At 39.1% G+C, this 17,138-nt stretch overlaps 3 protein-coding genes across 3 annotated transcripts; 2 read left to right on the forward strand and 1 right to left on the reverse strand.

Annotated features, from left to right (window-relative positions):
- The first annotated feature begins 2,172 nt into the window (after nt 1-2,172).
- On the forward strand, nt 2,173-4,503 carry sp9 (Sp9 transcription factor). Its single transcript, XM_005799352.2, has 2 exons — nt 2,173-2,598; nt 3,123-4,503. Exons 1-2 carry the CDS (start codon nt 2,578-2,580, stop codon nt 4,419-4,421), a joined length of 1,320 nt encoding a protein of 439 aa, XP_005799409.1. The 5' UTR covers nt 2,173-2,577; the 3' UTR covers nt 4,422-4,503.
- Nucleotides 4,504-6,451: 1,948 nt separating this feature from the next.
- On the reverse strand, nt 6,452-13,910 carry LOC102235890 (corepressor interacting with RBPJ 1-like). Its single transcript, XM_005799353.3, has 10 exons — nt 13,723-13,910; nt 12,959-13,053; nt 12,763-12,836; nt 12,613-12,626; nt 12,188-12,240; nt 12,063-12,111; nt 9,879-9,999; nt 9,134-9,240; nt 7,897-7,982; nt 6,452-7,591 (listed from the first exon to the last, which is right to left on the reverse strand). The coding sequence occupies exons 1-10, from the start codon at nt 13,792-13,794 to the stop codon at nt 6,880-6,882; spliced, it is 1,383 nt and encodes a 460-aa protein (XP_005799410.1). The 5' UTR covers nt 13,795-13,910; the 3' UTR covers nt 6,452-6,879.
- Nucleotides 13,911-14,259: 349 nt separating this feature from the next.
- scrn3 (secernin 3) lies at nt 14,260-17,137 on the forward strand. The gene is made up of 8 exons (XM_005799354.3): nt 14,260-14,354; nt 14,475-14,642; nt 14,738-14,919; nt 15,285-15,484; nt 16,011-16,223; nt 16,327-16,489; nt 16,572-16,752; nt 16,838-17,137. Exons 2-8 carry the CDS (start codon nt 14,487-14,489, stop codon nt 16,997-16,999), a joined length of 1,257 nt encoding a protein of 418 aa, XP_005799411.1. The 5' UTR covers nt 14,260-14,354; nt 14,475-14,486; the 3' UTR covers nt 17,000-17,137.
- Nucleotide 17,138: the final 1 nt, after the last annotated feature.

Consider the following 17,138-nt stretch of genomic DNA (forward strand, 5'->3'; position numbering starts at 1 on the left):
GAAAGTAGAAAACGAATAAAAACATTGTCTGATTGTAGACAAAACAAAATTAAAGTGTAGAAACCGTTTCTAGACAACAACAAAAAAAGAGAACAAATTTCAAGGGAAAATCAACAACATACATTTTTCATTGGGGTAGATGGAGCTGTCAGACAGGAAGCAGCACAGATTCACAGCGCAACATCCCTTCACACACAGTTTACCCGGACCCCCTTAGAGAGGAACAGGTGTAGCCACATGGGCGCACGAAATTACAACAATTAGTTAAACATCCTCAAATAAACTTCCTTCCACAGACGTATAAATTGAGGCGTGCGCAACCAGCGAGCCCTGGCCCAATCCAGGAGAGCTTGCCTGGGTTTAGCATGCAGAAAATGAGCTCCTAATAATCTGGATTTGAGGCAAAGTGCATTTTGCGGGGAAAAACTCAGAAATGAATAGATCTGAATTAATCATTTATCTTTTGTTGATGGATGCACCCCCACTTAGACTCGTCACAATAGATGCAGAGCGTTTTGTTCGACCAAATAAATCATTCCCATTGTTTAAGGTACATTGATCAATCTAATGGCTTGTAATGGGCTCCTAATTGCCACAGAGAAGTGCTCACGAATGCAGCGCGGTATTACAGATTCAACTCTGAGTTTTCACTCGAGTGACGAGGAAAGAGTGTGTTCAGTCTTCTAGTTCCATTAAGGGGAAAAAAAAATGTTTTTATCCTCCAAACAAATGGATTTATTTTTGAATTAATAATTAATTAAGTTGCTTATTTATTAATTACTTTATTTAATCATTGCATATAAACCAAATTAATCTGATCACAGATATCCTTAAAATAACAATTATTGTTGTAAATTATTTTAAAAGTTTCTCTTTTTTATTACTATTGTTGTATTTGATTTAATTATGTATTTCCTGAATCCAAATGAACCTAGCTTTATTTCTAAAACACATCAAAATCGACCATCAGCTCTGCATGTTGCAAAAGTTGCCAGCATCCAAACAATAATTTGTCACGGTTGCAAAATAAAACGATTTAATTTCTTTCTTGGCAGCGTTCACTTCCTGATGAGGACGATTTTTATTCACCCCCTCCAAAGGTGCATGGGAGGCTCTGGAGCAGGAGAAAAGGAAGAGCATTTGAACAAATTGCGCCTGTGTTTGCTGGCAGCATTCACACCACATAATAGAGCATTATCTGCCCGTTTTTGAATACGGTGATTCACATCCTTTGGTCAAGCTGGGGTTTTTTTTTTTTTTTCTTCGCTGGAAAATTGCTATAACTTAAAAAAAAAGAAAAGAAAAAAAGACGAATCGCATCAGAGCAGGTCACTTTTACATTGTGTCATTATCTCCGAGCGCTTTAACAAGCTTCTAAATGCGTGCTTGTTGACGAGTCAATTGCAAGCATCTATAGTTTGAAAAAAATATATATAAAAAAAAGAAAAATAACACGGCGTCCTCTTCGTTGTGCTCGTTTAATTGGATGTGCAATTAGGCTGGAAATGCATGTTAAGTGCATGCAGTGCGTGGCCCTTTTGCAGGATGCAGAATTTAAATTCCTGCTTTTGAAGAATTCTGCAACAGGCGCTGGTAAGACAAGCTGTCGTTGTTAATTAACCTCTCACCTGCACTCCCCGACAAGTGCACAGGAGGAAACGCGTGCACCAAAGCAAAAAAAAAAAAAAAAAAAAAAGATCAACACGTATGCAACCTGGAAGGTAATAAAAAAAATATGTAAAGTTAACCCATTAAGATGTGTGTCTCCAAATCTGATTTGGATTGACATGCGGTTTTACGCCTTCCGCTCTCACGGGAGCGCTCAGCTTCAGGCCCACTCCAAACTTCATCCATCCCCCCCACTTATAAATTCTTCAACTACGACTTATCAAATTAATAGAATAAATAATATCCTCTGAGAGCAGCTGATTTTTTTCCCCAACCAGCAGCATGGCATGCATGACACATATCACTGGCAGCAACCAGCCTGTTTGCATAAAGTAATCTCCAAGTTAAACCAAAACCAATTTTAAATGCTGTATTGCTCATGATCTGAATATCGAAAATAAGGATGGAAGCTCAGAGCAGTGCCGCCAAATGCTTTAAATAAAATGAGCGAAACGCTTACCTCCTGAAGATCTGAGGCGCGAACTCTATTCTGCCATCAAAAAGAGAGGGAACATTGCGCCCTTCGCGTGAGAATGCGTAAAAATAAACTGCGTGCATTTAAAAAAAAAATTAGATCAAATCGCGCCTTTGGGTGACAGTCGGAGGCAAGAGGCTGCACGGCACATGATTGACGGCGGGGTTTTTGGTGTTTCTCTCTGCGGTCGTGCTTCTCATTGGCTGACAACGAACCCCCGACCAAGGATGCGACCACGAGATTGGCTGCGCGTCCTCTCCAGCTGTACTTCAAAGAACACGCTCGCTACAACTAGGTAGTGTCGGGGTAGCAGCGAGCCAAGAGAGAGAAACAAACCCGTGTGACCCGAGTCACAACGCGGTGAAATCTCAATCACATTGGAGTCATACAGCCTCGACACCGCGGACATTCTCGGCGCTGCACAGAGCCCGGATATGGCTACGTCTATACTGGGGGTGAGTCTGACTTCAGTCGCCTAAAAAAGTTATTTTCCTTCGCAAAAGCTGAGAAACTTTGTTGTTGTTGGTTTCTTCTTCTTCTTCTTCTTTTTTGTGCATGTTTGCGTTTGTTGTCATTTGTAAATATTTTTTTGCTTGGTTTCAGTTTTTTTTGTAGAGAATCACAAATTAAAAGTTTGTAAATGAAGAAAAGTGTTCACATTGTAGCACTTTAAAGCACACTTGGACAGATTGCAGATATATCAACCTTTTATTTGACCATTTTCTGCAGGTTCTTATAATGAAAGTTTCTCAACCATCAGTATGAAAAGTGTGCGGCGGTTTTGATATTTTACTTGTGTTTAGAAAACGTATTAAAACTGCTCTGTGCTCAGATGACTGGAACATATATTTCTGTGTCAATAAATTATCAGTGGCATGTCTTATAAATATAATTACTTCATAAATACTCCATATTTAACTTCTCACAGTATTTGCTGCTGCTTGTTTTTAAAGAGAAACTTTGCTCTGTGTGCCCTCAGGAAGAGCCACGGTTTGGAACTACACCCCTAGCAATGCTGGCTGCAACCTGCAACAAAATCGGCAACACCAGTCCTCTGACAACTTTGCCAGACTCCAGTGCTTTTTCCAAAGGCGGATTTCACCCTTGGAAAAGATCCTCCTCCAGCTGCAACCTGGGCTCCAGCCTTCCCGGTTTCACGGTGGGGACGAGCCGAGCCTCAACTGGACTGACGCCGACCAGCGGCGCGGGCAACAGCGCCTTCTGCTTAGCCTCCACCTCGCCGACTTCCTCCGCGTTTTCCACCGAATACAGCGGTCTGTTCTCCAACTCTGCCGGCGTCACGACGCAGGACTCCGGCCAGTCCGCCTTCATCTCCAAAGTGCACACGTCGGCGGAGACTCTGTACCCGCGGGTGGGGATGGCGCACCCATACGAGTCGTGGTACAAGTCCGGCTTCCACTCCACCATCTCCGGCGACGTCGCCAACGGCGCATCCTCGTGGTGGGACGTCCATAGCAACCCCGGGTCGTGGCTGGACGTGCAGAACCCCGCCGGCACACTCCAGACCTCGCTGCACTCCGGGACGCCCCAGGCCATCCACTCACAGCTCAGCGGCTACAACCCGGACTTCTCCTCGCTGACGCACTCGGCGTTCAGCTCCACCGGGATCAGCCCGTCCGCGTCTCACCTGCTGTCCACCAGTCAGCACCTGTTAACGCAGGACGGCTTCAAGACAGTCATTCCCACTTACACGGACGCTTCCGCCGCCAACGCCATGATTTCAGGCGGCACTTCAGGAATAAGTAGCTCATCCCGGTCCTCCAGGCGGTACTCCGGCAGAGCGACGTGTGACTGTCCGAACTGCCAGGAGGCCGAGCGGCTGGGGCCCGCGGGGGCCAGCCTACGGAGGAAGGGACTTCACAGCTGCCACATCCCGGGCTGCGGTAAAGTCTATGGGAAAACATCCCACCTGAAGGCGCACTTGAGGTGGCACACCGGCGAGCGGCCTTTTGTGTGCAACTGGCTTTTCTGCGGCAAAAGGTTCACTCGGTCCGACGAGCTTCAGAGACACCTGCGCACCCACACCGGCGAAAAAAGGTTCGCCTGTCCGGTGTGCAACAAGCGCTTCATGCGCAGTGACCATTTGAGCAAGCACATCAAAACGCACACGGCGGGCGGAGGGGGCAAAAAGGGCAGCGACAGTGACACCGACACCAGTAACCTGGAGACCCCGAGGTCCGAATCCCCAGAACTTATTTTAGAGGGGGTGAACCCCAGAATTACAGTTAAGGATCCGTCTCCTCATGACGAACCGTGAGGTTTAATTCTCCAAAACAAACAACAGACAGCAGCTTATTAAATAAACTGCACAATGAAAACGGGTCCAATTTTACAGACTTTAAAAAAAAAAGGGGGGGGGGGGGGGGATATTTCCAAAAGCAACTGCAAAATTTTAAAAATATATATATTCTTCTCTGGCGTGATGAGTATGTCATTCGTAAATTCATCCTAAAGAAAACTTTAATTTACTGTAGGAATATTTGGGAGGGGGGAAAAAAATGAAAAGGATGTTGAGAAAATGCTGCGCCAAACCCTGTTGAACTTTGCTTGGACAGTGTTGTATATTGACGACTTAAAAAAAAAAAAAAAAAAAAAACTAACAAAAAAAAAAAAATCAAGTGTGTTATTTTTTATGTAAATGTTATAGACTCTGATTGTTTTCTTCGTGTTGGTATCCTGAAAATCAGGGAGTTTTGCTTTTCGACGCACTTTTGTGGATATGTATGTAACACAGCTTTTCAAAACTTCTGTTTATCATTTTTTTTTAAATTTCTTTGCTAAAAAAATAATTATCTATATATAAATGTTTACCTGTATAAAGTCACACGTATAAAACCTTCATTTATCGTAATTAAAACATGTTTAAAACATGCCGTGTGATGTAGAGTTTATATTTATTTGTCAGGATTTAATGTAGAAGAAAAAATGTTATATATATATATATTTTTTTTTAAATTTAACCCCTAAAATACTTTTTGCTTCCATGGCTTCCCCTATGGAATAAATTAATGTTTAATCCCCCGGAAAAGACATTTCATGCCCAAATGAAAATCTTGTTAAATGGTATTAATTATGACTTGGAGCACGTCGCAGCCCCATGTGTCTTGTATTTGCGGTTAGGGGATTCGTGTCTTATCAAATATCTAATTAATCTCCGAGACATCTATTGTTCACATTCACTTTATCGGGGGCTCCGCTGACAAAAGTCCCCGGATTTTTATTCTAATTGTCCAAATTAACTGCTTTAATTTGCATAGCAAATATTACTAAAACATTATGGACATCTTTTTTTTTTTCGCAGGAAAACATGGATATAACGGAAAGAGCGTTATTTCTTTTACTGGCGAGGGAAAGAAGGGGGCAAAAAGTCAAATGCAAATGTTGAATTTTAAATGCTTCCTGCGCGCCGCAGTCAAATGGTCCCTGTGTGTTATTTGAATATCAGTGGCCCCGCACTGAAAAGGTTCAAGGATGCTCTCTGACTTCTTTGTGCTTACCCAGTGCAGCGTCCGACTCCCAAAGAAAAAGAGAGAGAGGGAGAGAGACGGGGAATAATTACAGCATGAATCCAGGACTGGGAATACATCATGGAAGAGCATCTCACCCAGACAAGCCTCCATTTTTACCCCCCATAAGTAGGATGTTAAATTGAGCAGAAGGCAATAGGGAGGGAAATTATTTTCATTTCCTTTTGTGCAACTGCGTTTTTTTAAAAGGAAGCGGCCAGATTGTAAAACTATGACATTAGGCATTCAATTTGTTCTTAGCAAAAAATACATTAAAAAACAAAAGAAACAACACAAAAGAAAACTGTATGATTTTGTTGATTCAATTGGCCGACTTAGCAAAATATCAAAATTATTTTACAATTGGCACAAAAACATTTTTTTTGTTAATAGCTCGATTATTTAACATATTTAAAAAATGGAGCAAAAAAAAAAAAAAGCACACAGTGTCTGTATAAAATTACTTTGTGACCTGCAGAAAATATATAAAACCAGCGGTTTTCTTAATGTATTTTTTTAATGCTAAATTTGACTTTTGGTTTGAGAGGAAAAATAATTGGTCCATTTAATTTTAAACAAACAAAGAAGCATCACATGGATTAATTTCACCTCTACTCAGTAGCTAAAGAAAGACCTTTTAATATATATGAAAAAATGGTTTTACATTAAATGATATTGCATTGTTTTGCTATTTTTATCAATTTGTTTTATTAATCTTTTCCGTGTATATACATACATACACACACATCTTTGTACACAAATAAGAGAACAATAAGAATCATTCCACATTAAATGTATAGTATTTATTTGAAAGGAATTAATAGGCTTCTATACTGCATTGTGGAGTAAAGGAAAAAAAACTATCACAGATGGAGAATAAATCACAGAAAGTTGCTTTCATGAAGACTGTTGATAAAAATTCAATTCAATTCTACGAACAAAGTTGTTTCCAATGATAAATAGTTTATACATCTCTAATAAAATCACGGCTGAGAGCGCACCGAGGCGCTTGTTGAAATTTTCTGTTCACTGCTTCCCCCTAGTGGAGATAAACTAGACTAACGCGCAGCTTGTGCACAACAAATTCCAACCAAGGTCCTACAGGATTTCCAAATCTTATCAATCATGTAAAACAACACAAAAACTAAAACTAAAACATGCCTGCACTTTCTTGCATTAAAAGTATGAAGAGAAGATTAAAAAAAAAAGTTAATATTTTCTTTTTATCCTCTCCCTGCTTCTCTCCCTTCTATCCCTACTCCTGCTCCTAGTTCTTCCTCGAACTTCTCTTTCTTCTCTCCTCTCTCTGCTTCTGCTCCTCCTATCAGCTGTTCTGCCTTTGTTTCCGTCTGTGCATCTTTTGCTCCTCTCACCGTCTCCACTGTGACGTCTGTCTTTATCCCGGTCCTCCCTGCCTCTCTCGCGGCTTCTACTTCTGTCCAATCCAGCCGTAGAGCTGCTGACTTCCTGCCTGGCCCTGCTGTTGTGCCTCCTTCTCTCTTGACCTCCCTCCAGCTTGATCTTGTTCTCTGGGCTGCGATTGCGACTCCTGCTCCTTCCCCTTTCTGTCCTTCTTTGTCTATAATCTCCAGAGTCCTCTTTAGCCCTCCTCTGTCCAGCGTGGGGGCTCTGTGACCTGCTTCTGTGAGAGGAGGCCTTTCTCTGACTCTTGACTCTTCGCTCGCTCTCTGAGCTGTTATCCCGACGGGAATCTTCTCTCTTGTTCTTCTTCTTCTTTTGGCCCTTGGACTTGCCGTGGTCGTCTGAATCGGAGTCGCTGTCACTGCTGCTGCTGCTGTTGGAGGAGTCGCTTGAGCTGTCGCTGCTATCCTGCCTTTTCTTGTGCTTTCTTTTGCTTTTCTTCTTTTGTTTTTTGCTCTTCTTCTTCTTGGCCTTCTTTTTTTCCAACCGGTCAAGTTTTCTGTAAAATGCAGGGGGGTGGGGGGGGCCAAAGAACACTCATTTTAAATTTTCCACTTTTAATGAATAACAGCAACATTTTGCTAAATGTTTACAGTAGATGAAAAACACAATAAAGTCAGAATCTATTTACAAAAAAAAACAATAAGATTTTATTACACAAACTTATTAATGATTGGATTTTTTGTGATGCAAAAACGTGATTGGATATTTTATCAATATGAGAGTTTCTGATATACTTTTTCAAATATCTTTAAAATGAAGAGGTTAACAAAAAAAAAAAGAAAATGTTGAATTGGTTGTTACCTGAGCAGTTTCTGTTTCTGCTTGGTCGTTAATGATTTCAGAAACTCCACCTCCGGATCATCTTCTTCGTCACTGGCAACATATTCCTTATGAAGCATAAACATTGAAATTATTGCCGCAGTGAGAATATTAGTTTGCACATTCAGATGTATATAAAATGTTCTGTAGGGACTAACTTAATTTTTTTTAAAATAGATATTTTAGCAGTTTTATTTGAGACTAATAAGCAACAAGTGAAGGCATCATCAGATCTTGCACTTTATGATAAAACCACAAACCTTCATGCATTTGTAGGTATTTTAAATGTTAGAGCAACACACGCAAAGTGAACAATTGTTAAGTTGAGAAAAAAATGTCCAGATATCTTCCTACTGGGTGTATATATAGAAAGACTGCTCTCCATATGGTTTGTGGCAATGCAGAGACAGTATCACTTATGGTTTTATTTTAATAATGAATGTTTTCTGGCACCCAGTTCCCCACCTGAGCTGTGGATCCACGCAGCTCCTCCAGTGTTAGCATCAACTTCTAGGCTGCCTCTTTGATTAACACTGTTTTCACTCGGCCAATCAGTTCAGGATGACCAGTCGATACGGTTTCAAATGACAACTGAGCAGTACTCTGTAATTGTTTTAGACCAAAACTACGCTTTGAACTTCTTCACATCTTCCTCCCTGACCCGTCTGCTGTGTTCCTTGGTTTTCATAATGCCGTTTGTTCACTAATGTTCTCTAACACACTTCAGGGCTTCACAGAACAGCTGAGCAGGTCACTATCTTTAGGGTGTGTTATACAGCTATACAGCTCTGGAAAAAAAATTAAGAGACCACTGCACTGAACCCCACTGAAAATCTCATGGTTATTTCTCCAAATATTGATTTCCAAACTCTTCCCGAGTTAAAACATTAGTATTGTTGTTTCTAAATGAATGCAAAATTGTTTTATTTCTGCATTATTTGAGGTCTGAAAGCACTACATCTTTTTTTTGTTATTTTGGCTATTTCTCATTTTCTGCAAATAAGTACAGAATTTTTGCTTGGAATTTTAGAGACATGTTGTCAGTAGTTCATAGAATAAAAGAACAATGTTCATTTTGCTCAAACATATACCTATTAAAAGTAAAATCAGAGAAACTGATCATTTTGCAGTGGTCTCTTAATTTCTTTTTCCAGAGCTGTATATATGTGTGTGTTTGTATATTGTCTTGTGCTCACCAAGATGACAGTGAGACAATTACCTGTGCTGGATCACAAACAGTAGAACTCCTATCAAGGACACATTTCTTCAGGGCAAATCCACTGTTCCGCATCTCAGCCATTAACTCGGAGGGGTGCATCGACGGGCCTGTTGGCACAAATCACAGCCTCAGAGACCCATTGATGTGGGAACGCATACAGTCCGCTATCTCCACAGTGGGAATTTCAGAGGCGGCTTTGTTAACAAAATGGGACATCAAATCAACTCACTCCACTTCCGGCTGAGCAAATCATACAATATCATTCTCTGCCAAAGCAGCAGTTAAGGGAATCAGAATACACAATAATTACATTTTTTTTCTCCTGGCACAGGAGGGGGACCATTATGGCACTCCACCATCAGCCCCACTGACTGGACTCTCCCAGGGTAAACATTATTACTTTACAACTCAATTCGCTGATTGCAGAACTCAGAATCAGCTCAAGGCAGGGAAGCTGGAGCTGAAGCTGAGGAGGAAAGTGCAGCAAGAAGCCAGACAGACAAAAGCTCCTGCAGAATGAAAGAGCTAGGGCCATGTGCAGGCGTCTCAATCTCACCAACACAAGGCATGCTGCAGAAATATGTTAGAAGAAATTATGTTTCATCATTCATAACTCACCTGTACGGCAACATAAACTCAAACCTACCAACCTATACTTGTTTGATGTCCAAATAAAGCTTGCACTGGGCAGAATTATGACAAAAATGACAACAATATTGTAGGAGGACATTTAAAACTGCATTACCTGCTGTTTCATCTGTGGCCACTGAGCTAGCGTTGATCCCTGACAGTCCGAACAGCGGGCACTCTCTGTCCGTGTTCACATGGCCCCACTTGTGACACTTGATGCATCTCACGTTGCGCACCTTGAGAAACAGAGCAATCCTATTTAGTTTATTTACATAGCAACAAACATCATTTCAATACCCTTTACAAGACAAACATTTGCAACTTATATGAAAAATGTCTAAATTTGAATCAAAATACAGACAAATCTTACAGCTAGAATTATGTACATACAATTAGTTTCTAATTTTAGCACAAAAATAAATTGTTGAAGTTTAATATAGCTATCTGAATACTGAAGATTTAGGTAATGTACTCTAAAAACAAGAACAAGCTCAACAGTTGTTTCAAATCATGCTCTTAAAACCAGAGGGTTTGTTGAAATTACTTAACTGTCTCCAATAATACAAGCAGAGATGCACAACCAGGCTTTCCCAGTCCAATACTGATTCTATTTTTTTTGTGGGACTATAAAATACTGAATAAGAAAACATGCTGCAGGTTCCCTAATGATGTGTAGTACCTTTTAATCCAACTCACAATGAAAGAATTCGTGAACTTATGCATTGAAGCACAAGTCCATGATATTTACTAAAGTCAGAAAATGCATGAAACTAAGCATTGTTTTTCGACTGGGGAGAGTTCTGAGGCATTTAATGTTTTGTTTTTGTGTATTAGACATGTTCACCATGGATCAGAAGCAGTCAATGGAAAACTGGCTAAATCCAATCTCTGCCCAGTTAACCGGTGCATCACCAAAAAAAACAAATTTGCTCTCAGCGTTTTTCCAACACTCTGTGTCACCAGGGTAACCTTATGAAAGGAAATGTTGCATTTAAATGCTCAATCAAACTCAAATGTAAATGGACAAAAGAAAAGAAAGACCAAATTCAATGTTTACAGTGGTTTCCTTAGAATACATTCTAAGGATGTTTCCATGACTTTGAGGAAAACACTGATTATGTGTATGTGTCGTAACCTGTCCAGTGTTGGTACTAAACTTAATGTTTTTTTTTTCCTGGAAAAATATAAGTTAAGCAAACATGGTAATGAAGCAAAGTGCTGTGGTGAAAAGCCTGGTTTTACATGTATAAATAAAACTGGATTAGCCGATATCTAGTTATACTAAAAGGCTGTAAAAATAAATTGCCGTTTCAGCATTCTTGGAACTTCATTCCTTTTAGCTTGAATATTTATTCTGCACTCTCTAATTCTACTGAACTTCTAGACTTCATTACCTTCAGGTCTTTCTTGGCTTTAGTTCTGACAGGAATTTTCTCCTCCTCTATAGACATATTTATATATAGTTTCTCAACTTTAGAACGGTTGCGTCTTTGTGCTGTTACGTGCATTTCAGTGACGATCAAATCAATCTGGCAACATTTTAAAACTCCAGAGTTCTCCATGTTTGCCTTGGACTATCGATGTAAAACAAAATACTCAAAAATAAAATATCCAAACTGAAAACTTCTACTTTTTTATCTGTACATTGATAACAAAACACAATATTCAGTTGAGTTTAGTAGAAATTAGATATAGGTTTTTGTTGTCTGCTAATCTTGTAATCCTTTCATTTTCTACTAGGCAGTTTTTACTTGTATAAACAAAACTTCTCTCTATCAAGGAACCCGAGGTACATTTTTTTCTTTTAAAGTCAAGGTTTGTTACTTTTAACTGCTGAATACTATAAAGTGGTTTTGCATGTTGCTTGTGCAAGTGGAAATCATGTGTCAGTGTATCCATGCTAGTTAAAGAAGGAACTTATTATCTGGCTTTTCATGTGTGATTTTAATGGCATTTCTTATTTAATGGAAAAAAACACAATTGCGAAATTGTGCGTTTTCAACATTATCAAAATATCGAATATGTTTTGCGCACATTTCTAATGGAAATGCAGCTGGTATGACTTCAGTTTAAGCTCTCCGTGAGTCTAATGTGTAAACATTTCTAACATCATTGTCGGGAGACAGCGATGTAAACACAGTGAGACAGTGATGCAAGGCCTTGGACTTTTAGTGTGCACATGTTTAGGTGGGCTGTGTTTGGCAAACCTCTGTTGTGACATTATCGGTTCGCCGATGACAGAAGTTTTTAGTTAATTCTGACATGAGAAAATCTGCTTAAAATAAAAGTCATCTCTTACCTGGATACCAAATGGCTGATCTCTAATATTCATGTCATCTTTCGCATACCTACGAGAAAAAAATAAGACAAGATGAAAACAACAGATTGAAATTCTGACTACAAACGTTACAAACCACCACTTACTTCTCTCGAGGAGCCAGCTTCTGCCATTCAAATTTGCACTCTTCTTCTCCTTCCTAGGAAGCAAACTCTTTCAGTATTAATGTCTTCAGTAGTTGCTACTACTCAGATGATTTTACAACCTAATCTATAAAATAACATTTTAATCTGCAAGACATTTGAATTTTCTAAGACTGCAAAGAAGACAATTCTAATTCCAGAGGACATGGGATAAAGCAATTTTAGCACATGGCTCGTTTTAAGCTACATCCTGTTCAAAAATGTGACACCATGTTTATAATACTTGCTTGTAAGACATAAGAACATTGAGATAAGAGATGTATCAAAACATGGGTATTTACTAAAATACAAAAACAATGATTTACTTTCTTTTTGAGAAACATATAAAGTTGAAGCCTTAATTTTGAATTAAATTGTATTTAATTTACCTCTTTCTTTTCCTCTTCAGGTCAGAAGCACATTTTGGGGAATTAAAGAAAGAAAAACAAATATTAAACCCTCCAAGTTTTCACCTTAACAAGAAGTTGAAATGCAGTGATAATATTTTGAAGATCTTCTCTGAGCAAGAGATAATTTACCTTTGGATGCTCCAGGAGGCGCTTCGTACATAAAATTGAGTCCATTTTTAACACGATCATCTCCCATCAACAGCCTGCAGGTTAAAAGAAAAAAATTTTTTATTTCACTTCTTTTTAAAACTTATAATTAAGGTGCACAATGTATGAAGAGGGAGGAGTCCTTAAGAAAGATTTGTTTCAAAAGGCCAACACTAACCTGTTATTGTATGTGTCCTGTTCTTTCAAATATGCCTGCATAAGGTCTTCCTGCTTCCTCTTCTCGAATGTCAGTTTCTGTTCGGCAATCCATACCTACGAGAGAAAAAGACAAGAGTATTCATTGCAGATTTTCTTTCTATTTCCCCATAAATATAACATTAAAAACTCAAAAACATAAATTACTCTCAAGACCAAAATAGTGCTAAAAATATTGAAGATGCACTCATCAGTAATCTGTTATTACAATTACTACGTTTTAAGAAGAAAATAAACAAGTTCATGGCATTAAGAAAAGCATTTAAAGCATGAAATGTGTTTTGTTGGTACTGATATTTGTTATTTATTAAATATGTAAAGTCTTTAAAAAATAGATTTTTCATATTCCAGAAAGTGTACATTAGGACATTTTTTTTTAAAAATATCTAAATGTTCAACTGAAGGTATTAAACTTAAATATTTAACATCTTTATATCATTTTAGGGTTGAACAATTTTCACTTTAATAGAACAAACTGCTATTATGATGCAAATCACTTAAAATTGACTCGTCAGTTAAAACATTCAATTTAATCTGCTAAACCAGTCCTAAAACCAAGACCACAATAAACACACCTCAACAGCTGATGTGTATTTCCTGATATTTTGTGATTAGTGAAATGTTGGCTTTTGTTTCTGATCGTAAGTAGCACGTCTACAGCTAAATAGCTAAGCTAACGCTCTTTAGCCTCAACTGTGCTAACGTTTACGGCGAATAAACTCTTACCTTTTTAATATTCGATTTCGAAGCAGGATGAAAATCCTTTTTACACATAAAATTAGCAAACGACTTCCCCATGGCGGCTGTTAAGCACTGTCAAGAGACAGTAAATTGTTGCGTTACGTTGAGCTAAAGTAGCCACTAGTAGCTTAGCTTCACTTCGCTTGTAAATAAAACCCAATGAGAGAGATGAAGTTGGTTTCATGTTGGTATAAATAAGGTCACGTGTAAAACTCGTCATCAAACACGCACTACAAGTTTTATATTATATTATATTATATTAATTATATTATATTATTCACAAAATAATTACTATTTAATGGAACATTTCCTTCTCGTTTGTTTTAGTCAAATGTTATTGAGTCAATTTTTGAATGAATAATTATTAGGGATGATTATAAAACCATGATTAATGATTGTATTCTAATATATTATCATTATATATTCTTATTCTAATATTTCATTTTACTTCGATAGGAGATAAGTTTCGTTTTACTACGAATCTAAGCCTAACTTCATCTTTTTGTCACGTGACAGTCCTGCTTCCGTATCAGTGCTGAGAGCTGGATTGACTGCTGAAATCCTGCAGGCAAGCAAGAATAGAAACCGATACTGACAGCTGCCAGACGACTCCTCAGGTAGTATGGTTTTCTTATATACTCTTTTAAAAGTACATCGTTGCTTTGTCGTGCTGCATTTGTTGGGATTGTCACAAAGTAAGGGGTTGACAAACTTTACTACTTTCTCCCACCTACTAGTCTGTGTTTGAAATGTTTCCATCCTCCTGTGACACCTTTGTGGCTCTGCCTCCTTCCTCTGAGGGACAGCGCATCATTTTTGGGAAAAACTCGGACAGACCCTGCGATGAAGTCCAAGAGGTTGTGTATTTTCCCGCCAGAGACTATGGTCCAGAGGAGAAGGTTGAGGTAGGTGTCACATTCATTTAGTTGCTCATGACTGCTCCTTGCTAAGTATGAAACTTCATAACTTTTTAAAATCTCCCTTTCTTTTTGTGAAAAAGTGCACATACATACAGATCGAGCAGGCTGCCCACACCTATGCAGTTGTGCTGAGCAAGCCGGCATGGCTGTGGGGGGCTGAGATGGGTGCAAATGAGCATCAAGTGTGCATTGGGAATGAGGCAGTATGGGGCAGAGAGAGCGCTGATGGAGAGGAGGCTCTGCTTGGAATGGACCTTGTCAGGTAATATGCCACGCAGACGTGTTAATAATCCTTGTACCTTTTCACTTTTGTCATGGATTTTATGGAAATAATTGTTCATAATAGTGCAGTTGAAGGAAAAATGAATTATAAGTTTAGTTTTTCCTTTTTTTTACAAAAGAAAACCTGTGGTGTCCATTTGTATTCAGCCTACTATTTATATTGCGCTAGCCTATAAATAAAGTATTTTATGAATTGATCTGTAGTGGCATTTACAGCTATCTGACAAATATGGAAAATAAAATTGACAACTACTACAATAACATTTGCATCTTAGTCCAGGCTTTCTAATTATTTCTGATCAAGTTTGTGAAATGATAGGAAAATGTGATTCTTCAATTTTACAGACTTGGTCTTGAGCGAGCTGACACGGCTGAGAAAGCTGTTGACGTTATCGCTGCGTTGTTGGAGATGTACGGTCAAGGAGGCTCATGCATGGAAGATCAGAGTGAGTTCACCTACCACAACAGCTTCCTCATCTCAGACCGAAAGGAAGCGTGGGTACTGGAAACATCCGGGAAGTACTGGGCAGCAGAGAGAGTGCAAGGTAATCAGAAAACTGCAATTGGAAATAAAGAAAATGTTTAATTTGCATCCCAACGGATGTGCCACACTTCTAGTCATAATCATTTGCAAAATCTGGCAAAGGTCAACAGACCCCTTAAAAATGTTCTAATTTTTTATGTTACAATCACAAATTCCAATGTAGTTTTGTTAAGATCTTTTATTATTGGGTTGGTTTATTCAATAAAATCTTGTTAGAATAAAGTTTGTGATTGAGACATGAAAAATGTTTAAAAAGGTACACCCCTAATGGAAAACACAAAAACTGCTAGTCATTATGTTAAGGTTATATGAAAGCTAAATAAAAAGTGTTGCAAAAAATTTAAAAAACACCTGAATTTATCTGAAAAATCACTATTTTTTCTAGGAGTACAGTGTTGTTACTTGACCAAAGCCAGTAATATATTAAATGTATTTTCAGCCTTTCAAATGTCTGAGTCCTTATCTATGTCCAGCTTTAACATGTTGCTTCAGTTACTGACGAATCTCATTTCACGCCTTGTTTCCAGAGGGATATCGGAACATCTCCAACCAGTATGGAATAACAACAAAGATAGACAAGGAGCATCCAGGAATGAGGGAATACGCTCTGAGCAAAGGATGGTGGGACGGGAAGTCAGAGTTCAACTTTGCCACGGTCTACTCCTTTCTGACGACAGCCAGAATAGAGTCTGCTGGGACTCGGTACTGCGAGGGGAAGAGCTTGTTGGAAAAGAGAAACGGTTGGTTTTCTCCAACGAGTCTCTGCAGAAAGATAGACTCTCTGCAGAAAGAATTTTGGAAATGTTGACAGAGGCTTCATGGTTGTATTTTTCTTTTCTCAAGGCCACATTACTGCAGAGGCAATGATGGATATTCTGCGAGATAAAGACAGTGGCATCAATATGGAGGGCATGTTCATGACAACAGGAAGCATGGTGTCTGTGGTACCCACGAATCCGACTCTGCCAGGAGTTCACTACTTCACGGCAACTCCAGATCCAGAGAGGTTCGTCGATTGCAAGCCTTTCAGTTCACGAGCAACAAATGCAGCTACCGAAGATTTATAACGTTCTTTCTTTGTTCAACAGGTCTGTTTTCAAACCATTCGTGTTTGTGACAAACGCACGTGAGTGGAAGGAGACGTCCTCCCCCAGTTTTGGTCCAGATGATCCCGCAAAGAAGAAACCCCGCTTCCAGAGCAAACCGGACCGCAAACATCCATTGTTTGTAAAGCATGAGGTTATCGCCGCCATCATTGAATCTTGCAAGGTTTGTCATTCTAAAGTCACAAAATGCTCTTGCCTGATCATTTACTGTAGAGAGGTTCAGTGTTAATATATTCTTTTATTTTCAGGAAAAAGGACAGAAAGTCACAGAAAATCTGAGGCAGCTTGAGAAAGAGACAATGAAAAAGATGGAGAATATTCTCGCAGTGGGTGTGCAACAGCCTGATGACTATGTGAACCTGTTCTCTGAGTGTGTCCAGACGGAGCTGAGTGTTTACAGCAAAGGTTAAGAGCTGTGTGAGATTAAAAAAGTGCAGCAGTGTGTTTCCTAATGTGCTGCTTGGAGCCAGATTTAATTACCCACATGCATATTGGATGAACCAGTAAACAAACATAACTGAACTTAATAAAATCAATGCACAGAACTAC

The sequence above is a fragment of the Xiphophorus maculatus genome, chromosome 7 (genome assembly GCF_002775205.1).
Source record: "Xiphophorus maculatus strain JP 163 A chromosome 7, X_maculatus-5.0-male, whole genome shotgun sequence".
In the NCBI taxonomy this organism is placed as follows: Eukaryota; Metazoa; Chordata; class Actinopteri; order Cyprinodontiformes; family Poeciliidae; genus Xiphophorus; species Xiphophorus maculatus.